At 40.3% G+C, this 18,212-nt stretch overlaps 2 protein-coding genes across 5 annotated transcripts; one reads left to right on the forward strand and one right to left on the reverse strand.

The window, feature by feature from the left end:
• The first annotated feature begins 743 nt into the window (after nt 1-743).
• Nucleotides 744-4,683, forward strand: LOC139283690 (intracellular hyaluronan-binding protein 4-like). The gene is made up of 8 exons (XM_070903717.1): nt 744-975; nt 1,629-1,782; nt 2,367-2,513; nt 2,607-2,678; nt 2,766-2,840; nt 3,542-3,713; nt 4,067-4,255; nt 4,618-4,683. The coding sequence occupies exons 1-8, from the start codon at nt 744-746 to the stop codon at nt 4,681-4,683; spliced, it is 1,107 nt and encodes a 368-aa protein (XP_070759818.1).
• Nucleotides 4,684-5,118: 435 nt separating this feature from the next.
• On the reverse strand, nt 5,119-17,992 carry cdc14b (cell division cycle 14B). 4 transcript variants are annotated; one of them, XM_070903713.1, is made up of 15 exons: nt 17,884-17,992; nt 16,608-16,698; nt 15,759-15,834; nt 15,169-15,261; nt 14,996-15,072; nt 14,667-14,733; nt 14,431-14,581; nt 14,093-14,323; nt 13,809-13,947; nt 13,081-13,246; nt 12,868-12,965; nt 8,697-8,744; nt 8,480-8,605; nt 6,134-6,199; nt 5,119-5,923 (listed from the first exon to the last, which is right to left on the reverse strand). In XM_070903713.1, exons 1-15 carry the CDS (start codon nt 17,990-17,992, stop codon nt 5,884-5,886), a joined length of 1,578 nt encoding a protein of 525 aa, XP_070759814.1. In that variant the 3' UTR covers nt 5,119-5,883. The 4 variants fall into 4 exon arrangements, with proteins under 4 accessions (XP_070759814.1, XP_070759813.1, XP_070759816.1 ...); XM_070903712.1 differs by lacking the exon at nt 6,134-6,199 and adding an exon at nt 7,476-7,644; XM_070903715.1 differs by lacking the exons at nt 5,119-5,923; nt 6,134-6,199; nt 8,480-8,605; nt 8,697-8,744 and adding exons at nt 9,396-9,510; nt 16,870-17,007 and having other exon boundaries at nt 17,884-17,912.
• Nucleotides 17,993-18,212: the final 220 nt, after the last annotated feature.

Here is an 18,212-nt window from a genome sequence, read left to right on the forward strand (position 1 = left end):
CACCATAATTACCACGACCGTTAGCTAGCAGTTAGATTTAAATATTCATACCTAACATTAACTATGTTAACGTTTACTGAAAACTGTGTTCCTGCACCTGAAAAATCACTGATATCGTTACCGTTTTCTCCGACAATCAGTACTTTTTCACGGTATAGTATATTTCAATGATTAGTGTTCTTTATTAATTAGGGTTAAATATTTTTTATAGGAAACAATATTTCAAGACCTAGCTACCGTTAAAGTAACGTTTGCTTGAAATTGGCTAGTGTCACTATCAAGTATAATAATTGAAATGTTTTTTTTTATGGTTTTACGATATAATGCTATGTATTTGTTTGTCCAGGCTAGTTTTTTAATTGAATAAGTACAATTCCCTTTGATTTCAATCCCTGTGCCAATTGGAGCAGCACGTCCTGACTAAGCAGAGAATAATCCACCAACATTGGCAGAGGACTTGAGCCAAGTCTATGCAATGAATATTGATTAGTGAATAGCCTACTGATGAGCACAGGGGCGTGGTGTCGCTTGTCCCTCCACACGTGCAAACATTTAAAAGTGTCGACAAAGTGCTGTGGGCATTTGTTGGATGTTCACTGGGACAGCAAAGTACCGTCCGCAGCTCTTTTCTGTTGTTGCGCTTTATTTTTGCTGTTTGGTATTTGCAAGATATGTGTTCATCTTGAGGAGGGTATTAGCCTTTGAACTCTGCCTTTTTTTCCCTTCATCATACACAGGCTAAAATGCTGCCGGACGCCTACGGCTGCGTTGTGGCGAACAGGTTCGGGAATCTTCTGGATGACGATGCTGACCCGTTCGACTTGATCAGCGAAGTGGAAACGGAGAAGGAGAAGGAGAAAAAGAAAAAGAAGGAAGAGGGAGAGAAGAAAAGCAAGCACAAAAAACCTGGCCAGAAGGAATCCCAGAAGGACAGACGCCTCCCCGTTGCGTCGGATGGTCAAGACCCGGTTCCAGGTAAGCTATCCGCTTGGCTGCATTATCGTCATGCACCCTAAATCCAAACTATTCTGGCAGCTGCTAGTATTTCTAGATAGGATAGTCCAGCCAAGTGCGGTTGGTTTGCTGGGGCTTTGTCAGCTGCTGATGGTGCAAGGTCAGCAAGGCTGCTGAGCACATGTGCATGCTGTCAGGGTGTGGGTGGATAGAGAGGGGGGGTTGAAGCCAAATGACATTTTCCTAATTTTATAGCACATTTAAACTCACACTTTTATGCCTGACCTAACAACCAGCAACCTATTGATTCAGTAAAATAAAATCTAATAAAAGGTTACAATGTGTATGTGCAGTTATCCCCTTTACTGGGAGGTCTTTCTATTGTTTTGTTGATAGTATCATACCCATTCTTTCCTTTCTGTAGGACGGAGGTTTGAGAGTGTAAGCAGGAGATTGAATGTTTTTATAATAAGGATTCAGACCCAAAGGAGCACCGGAAGATTCAAATATTTAGCCAATGCTGATTGTGGTATTGTAGACTGCAATAAGTGGGCTTTATAGATTAGTGGTTCCAGTAAGGGCAATTTTGCTTGATTTGCCTGACCAAATGTTTTGATTTCATATAATTTGCAAACAAGGAAAAAATATCTCACTATCTCACTTTCTGTCTTCAGTCCGTAAGCAGCAGCAGGCCCGTCCGGGACCAGTGACCGAGAGCAGAGAGAGCAGAGATGGCAGAGAGGAGGCCCAGCGGGGCACGAAGAGGGCTGCCTTTGGGGAGCGTAGGGCCAATCAAGAGGAGTACCCACAGGAGTTTTCCATCTCTAAGTACGTGTTCTCATACAGGCTAAACCTCAACTCTGCATATTGGTTTCCAGAGTCTACACATGCTCTGTTTATACAGCACCACCACTGATTTAAAATTGGTCCAAATTATGATCTGTGTAAAGTTATTTTTACTCTCCTCACTCAAAACGTAGAGTTCCATGCAATGAGGAACATTTTTTTTAGTGCAGAAAGGCCATTTTTATTCCTCTAACCCTTTCCCTCAACAAAGTAGTGTTATTTAAAACAACACTGCAACTGTTGAAAGAAGAAATTGCACATCTTAAAATAAAAGTACGTTCATGAGTAATGAAACACACTCTTGCTTTCTTCAAGACACTCGGGTTTTGCTGCTGCAGTCTTGCTTGGTCTGGTATGACCAGTAACTTATGTATGGTAATGTTATCTGACATTTTAGCAGTAACCATTCTCCCATAATTGTCACTGGTTAAAGAATTGTCACATCATTTTTTTTCTCTTCAAAATAAGAGATAAAAGCAATGTCTGGGACAACACTCCATCAGCTGGGTTTGAAATGTAGGATCAGTCACAGGAATAAACTGGGTTTTAATCTGATTGGTCCTCAGGCCCTCCTATAATGCAGACTCCGACCTCAGGGGCAGAGGGGGGATGAGAGGTAGGAGAGGAGCAAGAGGTGGAGGAGGAAACGCAAGGAACTCGGACAACTTCAACCTAAATAAGGGCAAGAGAGAGTATGATCGACACAACGGAACGTAAGCCTTTTTGCTCATGTACCAGTCCAGTTTAAGAAGCTTGTGCTGATTTTTCTCTTGGTGTATTGACAATTGTTCTAACATTCATTGCAGAGGTATCTCTCCTGAGGAAAAGAGAGGAGGCAGAGGACCCTGGAACTGGGGCAGTGTTGAAGAAGCTGCAAGGTAAGTGAACTTTCATGGAACATGGAAATGACAACTTTTACACTTTCACACAATGAGTTTCCGTTTGTCATGTCCCTTTTTGTGAAGTGAATTAATGGAGGTGACATCCGATGCTCCAGTCAAATCTGAGGAAGTACCCGTGGAGGAAGACATTCAGAATCGGTGAGTGATGCGCACAAGCATTGTTCTTAAAAATGACACCAGTGCCACAGCACCTGGTTCAGTTGCAGATTCATCAGTCAAGAGGGGCAGTTGACAAACGTGTGTAATAATTAGACTCACCAAAATAGTTCCTACTAATCATGCCTGTTGTGTTTTTAAACATCCACAAATTGATAAAAGGACACAAATACAGCCTCTCCGCTTTTAAAGAACCAAGTAATTGTTAGTTAGACCAAAGTTAAACAGAACATGTTAAGGATTTTCTTATTGAACACTCGACTAACATGCAGCATTGATCACATTTGTAACTTCTGGACTTGCCTACAATGAAATTTGATCCAAAACCCACAACACAAAAAATGAATGAATAAAACTCAAATGTGTTTTAAAATAAATAATATTAAGCATGTTTCTGAAAAATGCTAAGACAGCTGCTGGCTTAATGTTGTTGTTGTTGTTGTTTTTTTTTGTGGATACTTGCTGCTTATGATGATCAGGTTGCAACAATGTTTCAAAATGGATTTATCCCTTTTTGCAATGACACGTTTAATACATCCCCCGGCTAAATATGCCAGTGAAATGTAATTTCCTTTTGCCACTTTTTTTCATGAGAAACAACCTAAGAATGTCTTTTATTTAAATGTCAAAATATAAAAATAAAAACTGGACTGATGGATGTAGTTTGTCCCCAATTATGATAGAGCAATGGAAGAGGACGGAGAGATGGTGGTCCAGGTTGCCATGGAGATGACTCTGGACGAGTGGAAGGCCATGCAGGAGATGAGCCGTCCCAAGGCAGAGTTTAATATCCGCAAAGCAGAGAATAAGATTCCCTCCAAAGCCAAGGTCATCCACCAGTCAAAGCACCTGGAGGTGAAAAGACCATAAAGCACTTTGTGGAATCAGTTCACGAGAAAACAACGGAGCCCTGCTGAATGTGGAGTTATGATTTGGCATTAAGAGCTTCCATCTCTGTTTATAGAGAAACATCACTGCATGACTGAAGTAGTCTGCAAGCAAGACCTTCAGAAATGTTTAAACTAGGCAAAGGGTGAAATCAAGCTGAGGTTTTCTGTAATGTGATGGGCACTTAACGACCATAATGAGAATTTCAGAGCAGGCTTCTGCAAAACTTTCCTCCAGAATTTAGATGGTGACTAAAGGGGATGTTGTTGTTTAGCTGTAACTGTATCAGACTATATTCAGCGTTTGCCTCTAATCTTCAGAACCTCAAGGGGACTGTGGAGGACATGGAGGATGACGGCAACTTCCTCCGTAGGTCTGTGAATGACATCACCTCCCTTCTGGACATCAATTTCGGGAGTCTCGGACGCCCCAGTCGTGGGGGTCGTGGAAGGGGAGCACGAGGTGGTCCGACTACTCGCCCAGAGAGACCCAAACCCATAATGGAGAGGGTATGTTCTTGGCTCACTGAGATAAATGCAATCAATCTTGGGGCACAAAATGTAGGCATCACCTTTTTATAAAATTAGAGTATATGCTTTAAATAACTGAATATTTAGATACTTTAAATGCAACTCCAGTTATTGATTGATGTTCACTTGATTGATGTCTGCATTTGAGCTTTGTCATAGGCTTTCCAGTGTAGAATGTCTCAATCAAACAAATGCAATCCCTTTTAGAAAATAAGCGAATGTACTCACTACAAAGAGTGATCAAATAAGAAAATCATCAGCAAAACTACAATCAACCAGAACATTAGGAACAGATCTTTGAGTTTAATAATAAAACATTGAATGTCTGTTCTCCCCACCAGGAGGATGAGCTGGCTCCTAACCCAGATGACCCAGAAGACTTCCCAGCACTATCGGCCGGAAAATAACTTAATTCACTTGTCTCCGTTTACCTCCTGTGGGAAATATTGGTTGCACTTGACACTTGCTAAAAAAAAGTTTTCATGTTTCTGCTGTTCTTAAGGTTTGGGGTTTTACTGTACTTGGTTTATTTTGTTCTATTGCACCTAAGGCACTGTGTAGCATTTTGACTCCCGGAGAATAAATGCTTTTGCAAGTTTATCTTGGAGCTGTATTAATTCTTCTTAAATACAAAGCTAGGACTATTTATATAAAACAAGTAGAAAATGTGAGAGGTGTGGGTATACGGACCTGTGCTGTCTTTGCATTTGTAGGAAAAACAATGCAACTTTACTCAGCAAAACATGATAAACTTAGACAGTGAGAACTGTTAATGTGATACTGTGTTGAATGCATCTTGGTATTTTAAGCTTGTGGTGCCAGGACAAACTGACAGACGATACTTGGGAGTACAGTTTATTTAAAAAGTCTGATTCTATGTTTCAAGCAAATGTCTTTAGTGGATTATGAACATGAGCTGGACAAGGCCCCATTAGGACCACTGACTAATTACAGTATGGTTCAAACATAGTACAAAATATTTAAAAAATACAAACTGAGTATATCAAATGTTGACATATTTACAGTCTTGAAATACAGTAGCTGAAAAGCTTCACAAGTAAATTAAAGGAATAAAAGACAAGCCAGATACTGAATGGTGGTACAAATATGCACAGTACTGTATGTTGTGATGGAATTCTTGCCAATACAGACTTAATGTTTGAACTACATCCAAGGCAAGCACGCCCTTGTACCATGGAGAACCAAGAGCATGTTTAACTCCAGGCCAAATCCATCTTCAAATGTTTGAAACTGAATATGAATCTCACATTTTATAAACCAGAATATCTGCTGCACAGTGCTCATTTTGGAGTAAATGTCCAATCTGATGTTTGCTACTACATGCTTCAATAAGTACGAACAACCAGGCAATGATTAAAAGAATGTTCCATGATGCTGCGTTTAAAAAAAAATATAAAAACCAAAGTGCCTTACGTGTAAAATAACTTGTAATCAAACAAATCTATAAATGATTTACATGTCACATCACCTTGGTTAAAGTTTGTCCCAACACTTTTCTCAAACTTAAAAATCTATTGAAAGAGTAGTACAGCTGTACAGATGTTGGATTTCATGTGAAATTCTCCAGGACTTCCAGATCCGCAGGCTCATCGAAGTAGAGGAGCTCTAGCTTTGGGTATGGAGTGACTAAGGAAAACAAACAAAGTCAGCATTAATACAGGGACAGATTTCATTGATTGACATTGCACAATTCAATTAATGGAACATTTTTCCATTCATGCAATCAATGTCTATGCACACGAATCAGACATGCCTCTAAGAATGCTTCATTGCAAAAACTGCATTTGATACCGTTTAAAATACAGTAAATGTAACAGAAAGTGATGAGATAGATACCATAGCCTGGAAAATCGAATTGATTGCAAAGAGCTGCGAGCTTTACGTCCTCTGGAGACAGTGCGTCTGTTGCGTGTAAGAAATATAAAAAGGAGAAGGAAAGAGAAAGGAGATATAAACATTACAGATTAGCACCAGTATAAGGAGGCAGACATGGCTACAGAGTGAGGCTAACAGGCCAGAGGCAGAAGACACAGTGAGCAGCAGAGTCCAGAGAAGCTATAGCCAGTCATACTCGAAACCCCCTGTTCTCAGAGAACATGCAAGGAAAGCTATTGAGAGAAGCAGCAGGGAGACTGAGGCAGGTGGAGTTTCATTTGGCAACCTGACAGTGGTGCATACGCAGGGTCAGATTTACTTAATGTTAGTACCTGGACAATGTCAGACTGTGTGTGTGAGTGTGGTTTTATATATATATATATATATATATATATATATATATAACCCTGTTAGTACAACATCTGACTAAAGAAGAACCGTGGCTGGGTTGCACCATCATGGTTTAATTTAATCACAAAAAACGGTTTAGTTAACTATATTTACAATTAACTATCTTGGACGCCTTGGATGTAATCACAGTAACTTTAATGGATTAACAATACCAAAAACAAAAAGTATTAAGTGGAAAAATAGCAATTATGAAAAACTCTGGACTTCTATTAAATTGGAATTAAAAGTTTGACAAACATATTATTGGTTTACTCCACTCTATTATGTTGGGACTTGAGCTGACAAACTAACTTAGAGAGTTTGTTACAAGTTTCCATGATTTAGCAGGAGTCATTTCTCTTCTGTTAAAAAAAAATAAAAAAATAATCAAATCAATTGAGCATTCAAGTTAATGAGACCAGTTAAGTCTGATCTTTCTTCAAGGAAATGTAATTTCTCTCCTAACTACCAGACATGTGTAACATCTCAGCTGTCAGATCAAAATGGTTCTAAAAAGGTCTAAAGTGAACCTTGCCAATTCCTAACTACACAAAACATCCGATTAAAAAGAATTTGTGGATAAACCACAATTCGATTTTGACATTCAACCCTTGTTGATGCATCCCAGCCTAAGTACAAGTGATTATGATATAACCACTGTCTTGAGCATTAAGAGGAGAGAGAAGGAGCACTGAGCCTCTGGATTTTGTCTGGATTTACAACAATGAAATGATCTGATCGTCCTATGGCTGCCAAAACTGAGGAGAAAGCATTTAAATGTGACTTTTTCCTGTTTGGACAGTATAGAGAACATCTCTTCATAGAAACCTGATCAGTCAAAAATGAGTTTCTGTTTGTGTGCAAATGCAGCCCAAGTCTCCATATGGCTCAGAGCAGCTCTGAAGGAGCTTGCCTGCAGGTGGACCCGTGCCATGTTTAAGTTGATGAGAGTGCCCGTGTTGGCTGTGGCACTGGCTGCGTCTCTATGGCTGCCACATGGCTCACAACACATTGGGTCTCTGTCGCCAGCCACTACATGCAAGTTGCCTAGGGACCTGACCAGTCTGGTGTGGCACAGGGAGCTGGCAGAGAGAAGGGAAGCTGTTAATTTACTCCACAAGGATCCATGAGTGGCTATAGCCTCTTGGTTGCTTTTCAACTGTGTGTCAACTCCACATAAAAACACATCAAAACAGAAATTAATGTATTACACATTGCATCAATGCAGCACAGTCCTGGATAAGGACATAAATGGAAAGAAGAAGCAAAAACACATGTCCAAATTTTGACAAAATAACCTTAACTCAAGGACAGCTTAACATTTTCTGGGGTTTTCTTCCTCAGCAAATGGAGTTGGCTCAGTTGTTGAACAGAAACAGGACTTATTGATTCGGTTATGGTCACTATCTCCCTCCTGTTATCACATGACCAAAGTTCCATACTGATTAGGAAACTCCTTTTGTTGATGAAGACTGTGGTACTGGTACAGCTGAAGGACAGAGCTAGTAAGTGGTCATGTTTCAAAATTCTGTTCCATTTGTTATGTTTTCTAATATATTGAATGCTGCATTTAACATAATCATTTGGAACTAGTTTCTGGTGTTTCTGGTGCATGCAACAGCAAGTGGATCAGATGTGTGAAATCATCTATTTCATTGTTGATAGCGAAATAATTCATTTCAGAATTATGTAAACATGTAGTTTTCTAAGGAAAATACACCTTTAATCTTCTCTCTAGATTAATGCCTATCCTACTTTCAATCAGAGCTGCTACTGATCTCGTAAACATAGAATAGAAGCCAAGTTAAGCCAGTCTCCCTGTTTTATTTGCATCTGAGGTCCCCTTTTATTTCTTGTGCTGCTCTCCCAGATAACATGTGGGCCATCATTGTGTAAATGTCAAATCCAGCCACTGACCTTCCTCCTACTCCGTTGGCTGGCAGTGAGGTTCTGGTCCTCTTTCTGCTGTCTGAGTGATCAGACAGAGCCAAGGGGTTGACGCTGGCCTTACAGCCCTGAACACTGGCCTGTAAGATGACCGTGCTGCAGAGGAGACAAATGTCATTCATTAGTCTGAGCCATGTTTAATGTCAGAGCGCAGTTATGCTTGTTGTTCGTACACTGCAAACCTTACCTTAGGGACTGTGATGATGACCTGGTATGAATCTTATTTTCTTCTTGTCTGTGAAAACACAAGCAACACGACAGTAAAAAATGCAGTTAAACTTTATATATTGAGAAATCTGAGAGAAAGGTGACACGACAGAGTGGAGACGGGGGAGGAAAAGACTGTATGGAGATGGGCAAGAAGGTTTTAAAAAACAGACATGTGCACAGATTGTTATTGCAGCTTCAGCAGCCAGGTAGGAGTAGTAAAGCCATGTAAGTACCAGAAAAAAAACTGCAGATGGCACTAAACTTAAGGAGGGACTTGATTTGCCTTTTCACTAAGTTATCGTTTTAATGAAGAAGGCTTAACTGTCTGGCAGAGTTTAATTTCAGCAGTTGGCACTGCTGTCAACACAATAACCAGCAAAGCATGATGTTCAAAGATGACAGGATGATGGGAACAGAAGGACAAAATCATTATGTACAGAAAATGGTGACATGGATGTGATGTTTTACATTTTTAAAAACTGACTCTGCTCATCAGCTTTAAGTTTACTGTGCTTGCAGAAAGAATAAAGTAACAAGAGGATGATTTTGAACTTTCTGATTGGGGTTGGGAATTTAAAAAAAAAAAAGAGACTGGGGGCTCACTTACAGCATTTTCAGTTAGAGCTCCAGAACGGGGGGCAGGACAGGTTTTTGGGGGGCTGACGGGCGGTAGAACTCATTGAAATCCTAACCCGTCTATACAGAAATGCAGGATGGAAGAAGGGAAGCCATACACAATCCACCACAGGGCAAGGCTACACAGGGAGGAGAGCAGCATGGCTACCAGCCATCTGAAAGGAGGACAAATCCAACAACAAGAGCAAACGGAGAAAAAAAAGGGGAAAAAAAGGAAGGAGAGACAAGAGACGTCCAGGCAGGACACAAAGCCTCTGATGTTCTGCTTTCCCACTGGGACTGGATTAGATGAAATACCTTTCATAGAGCCTTGCATCCAACAGTGCCAGTCAGCAAGTTTTTGTTCTTCACTTGCTCTAATGTGTTAGCAGTTTGTTATATACTTCGAACCCGACCGATGTGGGAAATTTGAAGTAGATATCGATATTTGAGTGGTGAAATAAACTGATAATATACTGGCTGATATTCCATTTTTACACAAAACTGTAAACACTGACAATGATGATAGTTTAGTTTAAACTATCATCTAGTTTAAGTTAAGACAAATATACAATATGTAGTGTGGCATATTATTTTAAAACTTAACTTTTAAAAGATGAAACAGTAGATACAAGATAACATTACATTAATATTGTATATACTCAAAAAACATCTATGGACTGCAGTTTCTGCCAAAATATGTCAATGGCTATATCTGTGTTGCGCAAATAGTGGTTGATACCAGCCTGCCAATATATCGGTCGAGCTCTAATACTTTAAAACTTGTCTTAAAATAGTAAAATCCTACAAATATTTTCATATCCATGATCACATTTTGTTCCACAAAAATGGACCATTTAAAAAGAAGCTGGCAGAGGCAGAAACCTGAAGGAGTAAACAAAGCTCAGATGGTATGTGTACACTGATCCAGTCACAAAAGCAATGGAAAAACCACAGGCAAATTGACAATGAACCTGGCCCAACATTAATTACATGTTAGACACAAACACAGATCAAACATAGAGGCATGTCCATGCGTGCATGTCCAAGGCTTTTGTGCCCGTTGCCATGCATGAAAGGCAGAAAAGATGAAGAAACATTTTCATATAATCGTCGTTCTAATCGTCACTGGAATTCAACATGCACTTCAGTATTACATAATATAACAAACAGGGGAGCCAGATGGTGAAGTTCAGCTGGAAGTTAGATGTTTGTGTAGCAACGCATACACTGATAAGGCATATGGCCTAAAGTGCAAGCAAATCTCCCTTCTGCCTCAACTCCCTCCTGAGAACCCATTTTCATCCCGCTACCTCCTCACAAGCTCACATATGATGTTTTATAATCCATTGTATTAGAGTGAGATCAGGAGGAATTTACCATCCCAACAGTGCCATTTAAAACTGCTAATTAAACTCATAAAACACCGCAGTCAAAGATCATTCTAGCATAAAAGTATTATTGGCAATTTCTAAAAACACCTACATAAGTGGTTGAGGAGGCAAGTAAGCTACTTTACCAAACAAAGGACCTGCAGATCAGAACGAGGACCAGGTTTCCCTTACCAAAATGTCATTTCTTGTGCCAAGTCAGTAGTGCAAGCCAAGCACTAAAACATTTAATTCAACTAATCCAGATCTTAAAACCGTGATTAGTTGAATAATTGGTGCTGTGGTTAACAAGTACAGCAGGCTAAACTTGACAGCTTTACTGTAACTAAGAGGATATCTCAGATAAGCCCTGATATCAAAAGCAGAACAGCTCAGTGTGTCCATTCGAGGCAGGTAATGAGAGGCGTGTAAATGTATAGCATCCACTAAGTGCATATCCACTTCACACCATAGTCATCCAAAGAAAGAAAGAAAAAAAAAAAAAAAAGAACTTCAAATTAGCCATACCATTCACTGGCATAGCAACCACTTCTACGGGAAGAGGATGTCAGCTATAAAGGAAGTGACATGCACTTACCTCCATCATACAAAACCTCACATCCTCTCTCTGTTTTTCCTCTCCCCCACTCTCTCTCTCTCTCTGCCTCTCTCTCCTATCTTTTGAACGGCAGGCAACACATCGGCCACACCGTGCCCATGAGGCTGCAGCAGAACACTACCACCTGCCTGACATGGGACAACAAAAGCCAAAGCCATATGGGTACATTGGCAGAGGCCGGGCGGCCATCCTCGGCCATGCTGACACCCAATCTTCCACGGCTTAATTTACATGGGCACAAATGATGTGGACTTAATTTAGGTAGGGAACAACAGCGAAGCAAAGAGAGCTGGTTGGTCACAGGGTACCGTTGTCCAGCCATGAAATTGATTTTAATTTGTACAAGTAAGAGAGCGACATCGAGACATTGCCTATTTTATGATTAACCATTGACTTGCATGCTCCCTTGTCAGGTGTTCAGCTTTATTAAAGTATAATATTATCAGTTCTGAATTGCAGTGACTGTACGTCCATTTGCTTACCACCTGATGGCCTGAATTCTGTTTCTCCTGCCTTCACTCAGTCTAGAATTGATTTGACACCATAGCTAGTTCTGCTCCCTACTGCAACACAATGAATATCTGTTATTTAATCTTAACATTTAAGTCTAATGCACCACTTCTATTATTTTCTGTACGGAGCTTTAGTATGAGGTGCTGTGGGCATTATAGTCCTCAACAAATTGAATATACCTGCACAGTCTTGTGCAGTATTTGTTTTAAAACTAATAAAAATGTGTTATGAAAACTATTAAGTATATCTATTGTACAGTCTTGACATGATAACCTAGTGACTAGCAAACTGAACTTGATTTAGCCTTTCTATGTTTTTCCCCTCAACTCTAATAAATTTATTTTTAAGACTGAAGAAGATGATTTAAAGATTACCTAATCCAGCAGTAAAACAAATTCATAGATTATATCTTTAACCTCCACATCTTTTGTGCCTTTCTAAATCCAGCCCTCAACAGAAGTATTTTCTGGAAGATTGTGCATCAGATCGCCAATCAACCCGCTTCTTCACCCACTACTTCCTTGACTTATTGTTCATTCTCATCACTCATTGATTATAGATGAAAACAGGATATTACACTTGGTCCGCATGAGAGGACATTTAATCAAAAGAACCAGAAGAGGACACAGAAACAGAGTTATTGAAATATTACAGGCATAGTGTATGGTACCTTAACTCATAGATAGATTATGATATTAGGATGAAATTGCCGTGCTTTGGGTGAGGGAGAGCAGCCCTAACAGATGAGCCATGCCTAAATCCTGACACGAAAGGACACCCTGAATAAATACTGAGGGAAGGAGAAAGCTCATCAAATTAAATGATAAATGTAACCCAAAAATAACCCTAAAAAGGTGACGCCCTGGTCATTATGAAAGCCTAAATTTTCAAATCATAAATTACTCATGATTTGAAAAACAACTGTATATGATGATCCGAGGGACTGACAAGGAGAGGCATCGCTCATTTTACAGTACTACAACGCGTCTGCGTGATGCATGATGAGACTTGCAGGCTGCCTTTGTACTTACGATAGTGAACCTGAGGACGATCTGGCCTGCCTCTTACTCTTCAGGGCTCGCAGTTTATCACCCTGTGTGAGGCCATTTCTCTCCTCTTCATCATTGTACTGTAAAACAAACAAGAAGCAGTGAACAGACAAAGTGGTGTGTGTTTCTGCTTACGGAAGCACTTTCAAAATTCATGCATCAAATTATGTACTTGAAAGCGTAGCAAAAACTCACCAGTTCCATTTCTTCTTTCTTGGATACCCTATTCTTGTTGCTCCCATTGATGGTTATGTCATCCACTCCAGACAGGATCCTGGTGACAGCCATCTTGCCATTCTCTCGTTCATTTAGCATCTTCTCCCGGAAAACATCTCCCTCCGCCCACAGACTGTTCTGCTTCCTGATCAATGATACACAAAGAAAACACATTTTTCTTGTCAAACCATCATCACCATTATTATTATTATTATTTGATGATAGTGATATAGTACAATGATACAGAAGTCTGCAATATAATGAGCTTTTTTTCTTAAATACACACACACCTTTCTGCCAAAGTTAACAATTTCGTTTATTTCACATAAGAGCTTCTTTTGTCCTTTTATTTCTCACTCATTTGAAGTGTTCAGGGCTCACTTGGGAAAATATGATGTTACATATTTCGGTGCACCAATCAGAGTTAAGCAACATTTGAATTGAAATGTGATGACAGCTGTGGCATTGATTGTTTATGCTGCCAGCACTGTCAATTAAATCTGATCAAACCACACCCACACAGTACTGATGAAGCAGATTAGCCGAGTTTCTGACTGTCAAACTCTTGATAAATAATACCTATGGTTGTTATTTTCTGATATTTAACTTTGGCTGTTAAGGCTGTCATGGATATTCAAAATTATTGAGATATACTTGAATTTTGAAATCTGTGATATTTTGAAAATCCTGCTTCAGTGAACACCTACTCTTCAACAAAGTTCTGCTGAGGCCCAATGATGGACCCAGGTCGGCAGATCCGTATCCAGGCAATGGCCTCTGCAGCAGTCAGCCGGTAATGCTTCATCATATAGCAGCCAATCAGGGTGCCAGTCCTCCCCAGACCAGCTAAAATTAAAAACAAAAAGTGGCATTAAATTGTGAAATAAACAGGAGTACACAGCTACAGGCCTTGCACAAACCACAATCAGCCAGAACAGTTTGACCCATCAACAACGTTTCTGGCAGTGTGAATGTGGGTTAGGAATCTTACCTTTGCAGTGGACAGCAATGGCTCCTTCTGCGTTCTCACAGATGTTGAGGAACTTCCTGACGATGGAGTCATTTGGTGTACTCCCGTCAACAAAGAACAGATCTTGATGCTCAAAGCCGGACTCTGTGAAACGCCTGGCATCATACATCTTCTTGTTGAGTCTGATGACAGTGGTGATGTTGTGATTCCTGAAGTATGGGATGTAGGCCTCGGGAGCATGCAAAGGGTAGCCTGAGGTAAGAGAAAAAAAACATTCTTGTGAGCTCAGGAAGTGTTAAAATTAGGTCAGGCGTAGTTTTTAAAAGGTACATTAGAAAATCATGGTACATTTAACTTACCATTCTCTATTTTGCTTTTGGGATGAGGCCCACTGAATGCAAGAAACTTTCCTGGAATGATCCAGTTTAAGTCTCCATTTTCTGCTCTCTCATAGTGCTCATATTCTTCCACATCAAAGTTGGAGAAGTCAAGCCAGCCGTACTGCAGAGCCTGGTAGATGGTTGAGAGGGAGTTCATTTCATTAGGAGCATGACAGAGCAAGAAAGAAAAATAAAGAAATCTTAAAATATCGTACCTTGTGAACAGCGCGAAGGCAATCCAGGATGTTTAGATTGTACATGCAGGTTCCAAACGAAGCATCTCTGAAACACAAAATATACAGACAGTCTTTATCAACACAACATACTGAGGATCTTTATTTCCTTTAAAATATTTCTCTGGCCATGACACAGATAAGTATTTAAAATCAGGCTACTTTGTTTTTTAAACAGATAAACTCGACTGTTTGTCTTTGAAATTGGTCTTCAAAAAGCAAAATATGCTATGTGACTACTGCAAATGACAATATTGATAATAAGAACCCAAGGTAAACGTGAAATGTGTACGGTAAAAGTGAATTGTTACCTGAATGGAATATACGTTGAATTCCTTGACACCAGCAGACTGTAGGCCTCCTCTGGCATCATGTTTAGATTCATTACCTTTAAACACAAATGTCCAATCAGCAACTGCCTCTTGTTTTACATTCCGATATAATTTCACAAGCTATATTTAACGTGTGTTTGTACACCACTTACTGCGTATGAGCCGATTAGGTAGGCAGCATTGACTTGTTTCTTCTGATCTCCACAGGTATAAAATATGATCTTCTTCCTCGAGAGTGTAATGGACTGAGCAAAGACATTAATAGCAACAGTATGAACTGACATGCGATATTTTATTTATTTATTTGATTCACAAATATATAACATTAAATGTAGACATTACAGTAACCTACAGTGGCTAGACAAAAATGTAGATTCCTTTTAGATAAAGACTTGAACTCATAAATGAAATAATGACTTAATTATAAAGTTGCTAAAAAAGGTTTGGACAATCACCACATAAGACAATTATGTACTAGAGCTGGAGGCTTCCTAAATCTGTGCCCAACAGCCTTGAAGATAATGTCATGTGCCAAATACAGACAAACTCAAGTAACAGGAACAGAGGGAAACGGGGACCTAAATTTAACTGTAAAAAGTTGACAAGGATTGGTAATTGTCGTACAAAAAACTATAACTACTTTATTTTGCCTTCCTACTGCAGGCATTAACAGATATTGATTGACCTGGGTATTGCTTCCCATTCTCTCTTCCAGGAAGCATAATTAAGTAGTTGACTTTACCTTGAGCTTCTTTGTCAGCTTGCAACAGAAGCGATAAAACATGGCCAGGTTAAGGGGACCAAAGTCCGCATAGAAGCTGAGGGAAAGGTAGAGAGAAAGAAGAAGAGTGTGTCACAGTGGCTATTTATGCAACCAGTTACGGTCCCAGGGGAAATTTCACTAGAAAGAGTCAGCTACCTCAGACTGAAACAGTAAAAACACTGACAGAGTAAACTATATTTGGAAGCATTTGATGCTAGAGTGGGTCAATCAGAACAGGACAAAAAGCTGCAAAGACAAGAGGTCTTTTTTTGTACCACTGGCACAAAAATGGCTCTGAAAGGTCACTCGTGTCCTCTCGTGAGGCCAGTCTAACAAATGCCCTCTGAAACTGCAACTTTGGCTGTGGGAAGGTGCCTTTATTTGATTTATTTCCCTTTAATTTTTAATGCTGTTGTGGTTATATAGATTTCTTCCAACAGTAAAATTTCTTCCATTTTATCTAAAGCAGTGCACCAAAATACTCTTACATCTTTTATATTTTATAGCAAAAAGTGATGTTACGTTTGAGCTACAAAACGTTTAATGGTAAAACAAACAACTTAAGATAACATATGAACATGTTACTTAGCTTTACACTAACGACTTCAGCAGTCAAAGCTAAATTCATGGTTATCTGAATTAGTTTGTGCAAGCCTGCTCACACCAGCACTAACTGGTCGAGAAGATATCTTTTAGATGGCTGCAAAGATGACATAAGGTGTAGGCATGGTCGGCCCATTTTAATGTTCTTTAATTGCACTCAAGGGGCAATAACCAGCAAACCAAGTGTGATCAAAATGCAAAGGTGGGATGAAACTAATAACTTACTTCTCATATGCCAGCTCTTCATCTATGCAGAAACAGTGTCGTTCGGCTGTGCTCTTGATCTTTTGCTTAAGTATGGCGAAATACAGTTGATCTGGAGGAGGCAAGGAGGGGGAGGGGGAGGCGGAGGAGTGGTAGGGCGACAAAATTAAGAGGCAGTTACTTGCTTCTGTCATGCATACACACTTTTGTTGTCTCTCGTTTCCCCCAAACCAGCCACTCGTTGTCTACAACTACTTATTTTAAGCATATTCTAGCAACTTACCCTTGATAAACTCAATACATCTTGACGAAACATCGTCCGCGGTCATCTTGCCCCCACTTCTGAACATGACGTTTTGCAGAGAAACGTACGAGGTTGATTTCCTTCACGAGGACTTGCGCATACTGAGTAAAACTTATACTGATATTGTGCAGAGTAAAAAAAAAAGTTATTAAGAAGCGACAACTCAAAATTCTAACGTTATAAGAACGATGTTAAGGCTTAGTTTAGCTCTGCGGGACAAGAAAGTTAGCAGTCGAAGAGGGAAGCAGAGTTTCAGTGTGCAAGTGCGCACTCTGCTAAAAATGATCTCCGCCCGACTCCTCCCCTACGCTGTTCTGCGGAACGCTATTGGCTGCGAGAGATGCAGAACGCCACATAATTGGAGGAAGGGGCTATCAGTCAGGCTCTGCCCCACCCCTTTCAGTTTAAAGTTCTCGACATCAGACACATGATAGGCTCTGGGAACGTTGCCCAAGCGGTTGCTAGGACGATCCCTCAGCCAGTCAAATTCGTGATTTTCACTTCGACGAACCTCCCTCTCTCAGATTTGAGCTGCGCAAGGATGTACAAGAACAAGGAAAACGTCATAAAAGATATAAAATTAACGTTGGACGAGACTTACAATGTGCTGACTATGATGTTTATATCACTAATACACCACTCCATGTCCATATGCACATCTGTAACTCACATAAAACATGTATACAAAGCGAAGTTCTCGTGTTATTACTTGCTCTAATATCACTGAACTGCTCAATAGAATATTGTGTATTTTTGTGCACAGACTGCGGAGGTAAGTCGCCGCAAACCCAGTGCATTTGCGATAAAGGGACAGACGGTGTCGCCATATTAGGTCAAAAGCTGTATAAAAAAAAAAAAAGGAAAGAAAGACTTTCACACACCCTGGTCATTTTTAAAACGCAGTGCTGTGCATGCGCAGTCTCCTATGTGCGTCTCCACATATTGGCCAACTAGGCTTAAAGTTGACAGGGTTCATTCTGCAGACCCTCTTACCTGTTATCTCAAGGTAAATATCAGAGTTTGGCGCCGCCTCTGAGCTGCTGTGGGCTGCACAGCGCTTTTTCCTCGACTCGCCTCGTCTCCTCTCGCTCTTGCGTTTCATTTTCTCCTCAGGGCTGCACGGTGGACATTCCTGAGCAGCTGCAACAGACCTCCCTCCTCCGCTTCGCACTGCGGCGGCTTGTCCACGTTTTGTTGCTGTGTTATTATGGCATGTCTTGCTCCCGCGCTGCTGCCGCTGCCGATCGCTATCTGCGTATGCTTGTTGTGTATGTGTCAACCGAGACACAACTGCCTGCTCCAGCCTCTCTCTGGTGGTGGTG

Source organism: Enoplosus armatus, chromosome 4 (assembly GCF_043641665.1).
Source record: "Enoplosus armatus isolate fEnoArm2 chromosome 4, fEnoArm2.hap1, whole genome shotgun sequence".
NCBI lineage: Eukaryota > Metazoa > Chordata > Actinopteri > Centrarchiformes > Enoplosidae > Enoplosus > Enoplosus armatus.